The following is a 792-nucleotide window of genomic DNA, read 5'->3' as shown; positions in this document are numbered from 1 at the left end:
TAATTTTCCGATCGATTTTCATTGAATCAGGTCATTTTGGAAGGATAAAATTTCTTCCAACTTATTTGTTGTACAAAAATTTTTGCTAATAACAGGTGTTTTTCATACTTCGTATTTCTTTGACGAATTTTTCCAGCTGGAGGAGCAGTTGGGCACGGACAGGATCAGGAAGAGAGGACGTCCCTGCTTGAGGGTGGCTGCAGTGACAGGGGTGGTGGCGAGAGTCAGGGCGGGGGTGGGCCCAGGGGTGGCGTCATGGACTCTAATCAACAACAATTTTGTCTGAAGTGGAACAGCTTTGGCAGCAATTTGGCCACAGCATTTTCGAACCTCTTCAAAAGCGAGAGTCTCACCGATGTCACCCTCTTCTGCGAGGGTGAGTCAAATCCCATATTATTATTACACACGTCGTGTCAAAACTTAGCGAAACACCTTAAACCTTGAACGTATAATTTTCATAAAAAAAACAAAAAAAAAAAATGAACACGTCGATGAATTCGAAAATTTAAAATTCGATAATATCTCGTTAATTGCAGGTTTTATTGATGGTATCGAATTTTTCTTCGATTTTTGTCAGTATTTTTTATTCATTCTCGATCAAAAAAAAAAAAAAAAAAAAACAGAATTTACTGATCCAACGATTTCTAATACAATCTTGACTTTAAATCGTAAATTCTATATGTTCTCAAAGACCAATTAAATTTATAGAAAAAATCAGGACGATATAAATAATTTCTGCTTTTTTTTTTTCAACAAAAAACAATTGATTTTTTCATCTAATTATTACTTTTT

At 35.0% G+C, this 792-nt stretch overlaps 1 protein-coding gene across 1 annotated transcript in view; it reads left to right on the top strand.

Annotated features, from left to right (window-relative positions):
* LOC124406282 (protein bric-a-brac 1-like) overlaps nt 1-444 on the top strand; it is a 28,232-nt gene extending 27,788 nt beyond the window's left edge. Inside the window, exon 2 of the mRNA XM_046881643.1 lies at nt 137-444. Within this exon, the coding sequence (XP_046737599.1) occupies nt 137-444 (308 nt within the window). The remainder of the gene's footprint in view (nt 1-136) is intronic.
* Nucleotides 445-792: the final 348 nt, after the last annotated feature.

Source organism: Diprion similis, chromosome 5 (genome assembly GCF_021155765.1).
Source record: "Diprion similis isolate iyDipSimi1 chromosome 5, iyDipSimi1.1, whole genome shotgun sequence".
Classification (NCBI taxonomy): domain Eukaryota; kingdom Metazoa; phylum Arthropoda; class Insecta; order Hymenoptera; family Diprionidae; genus Diprion; species Diprion similis.
The sequence above is the reverse complement of the archived record's forward strand: the minus strand, read 5'-3'. Positions and strand labels throughout refer to the sequence as shown.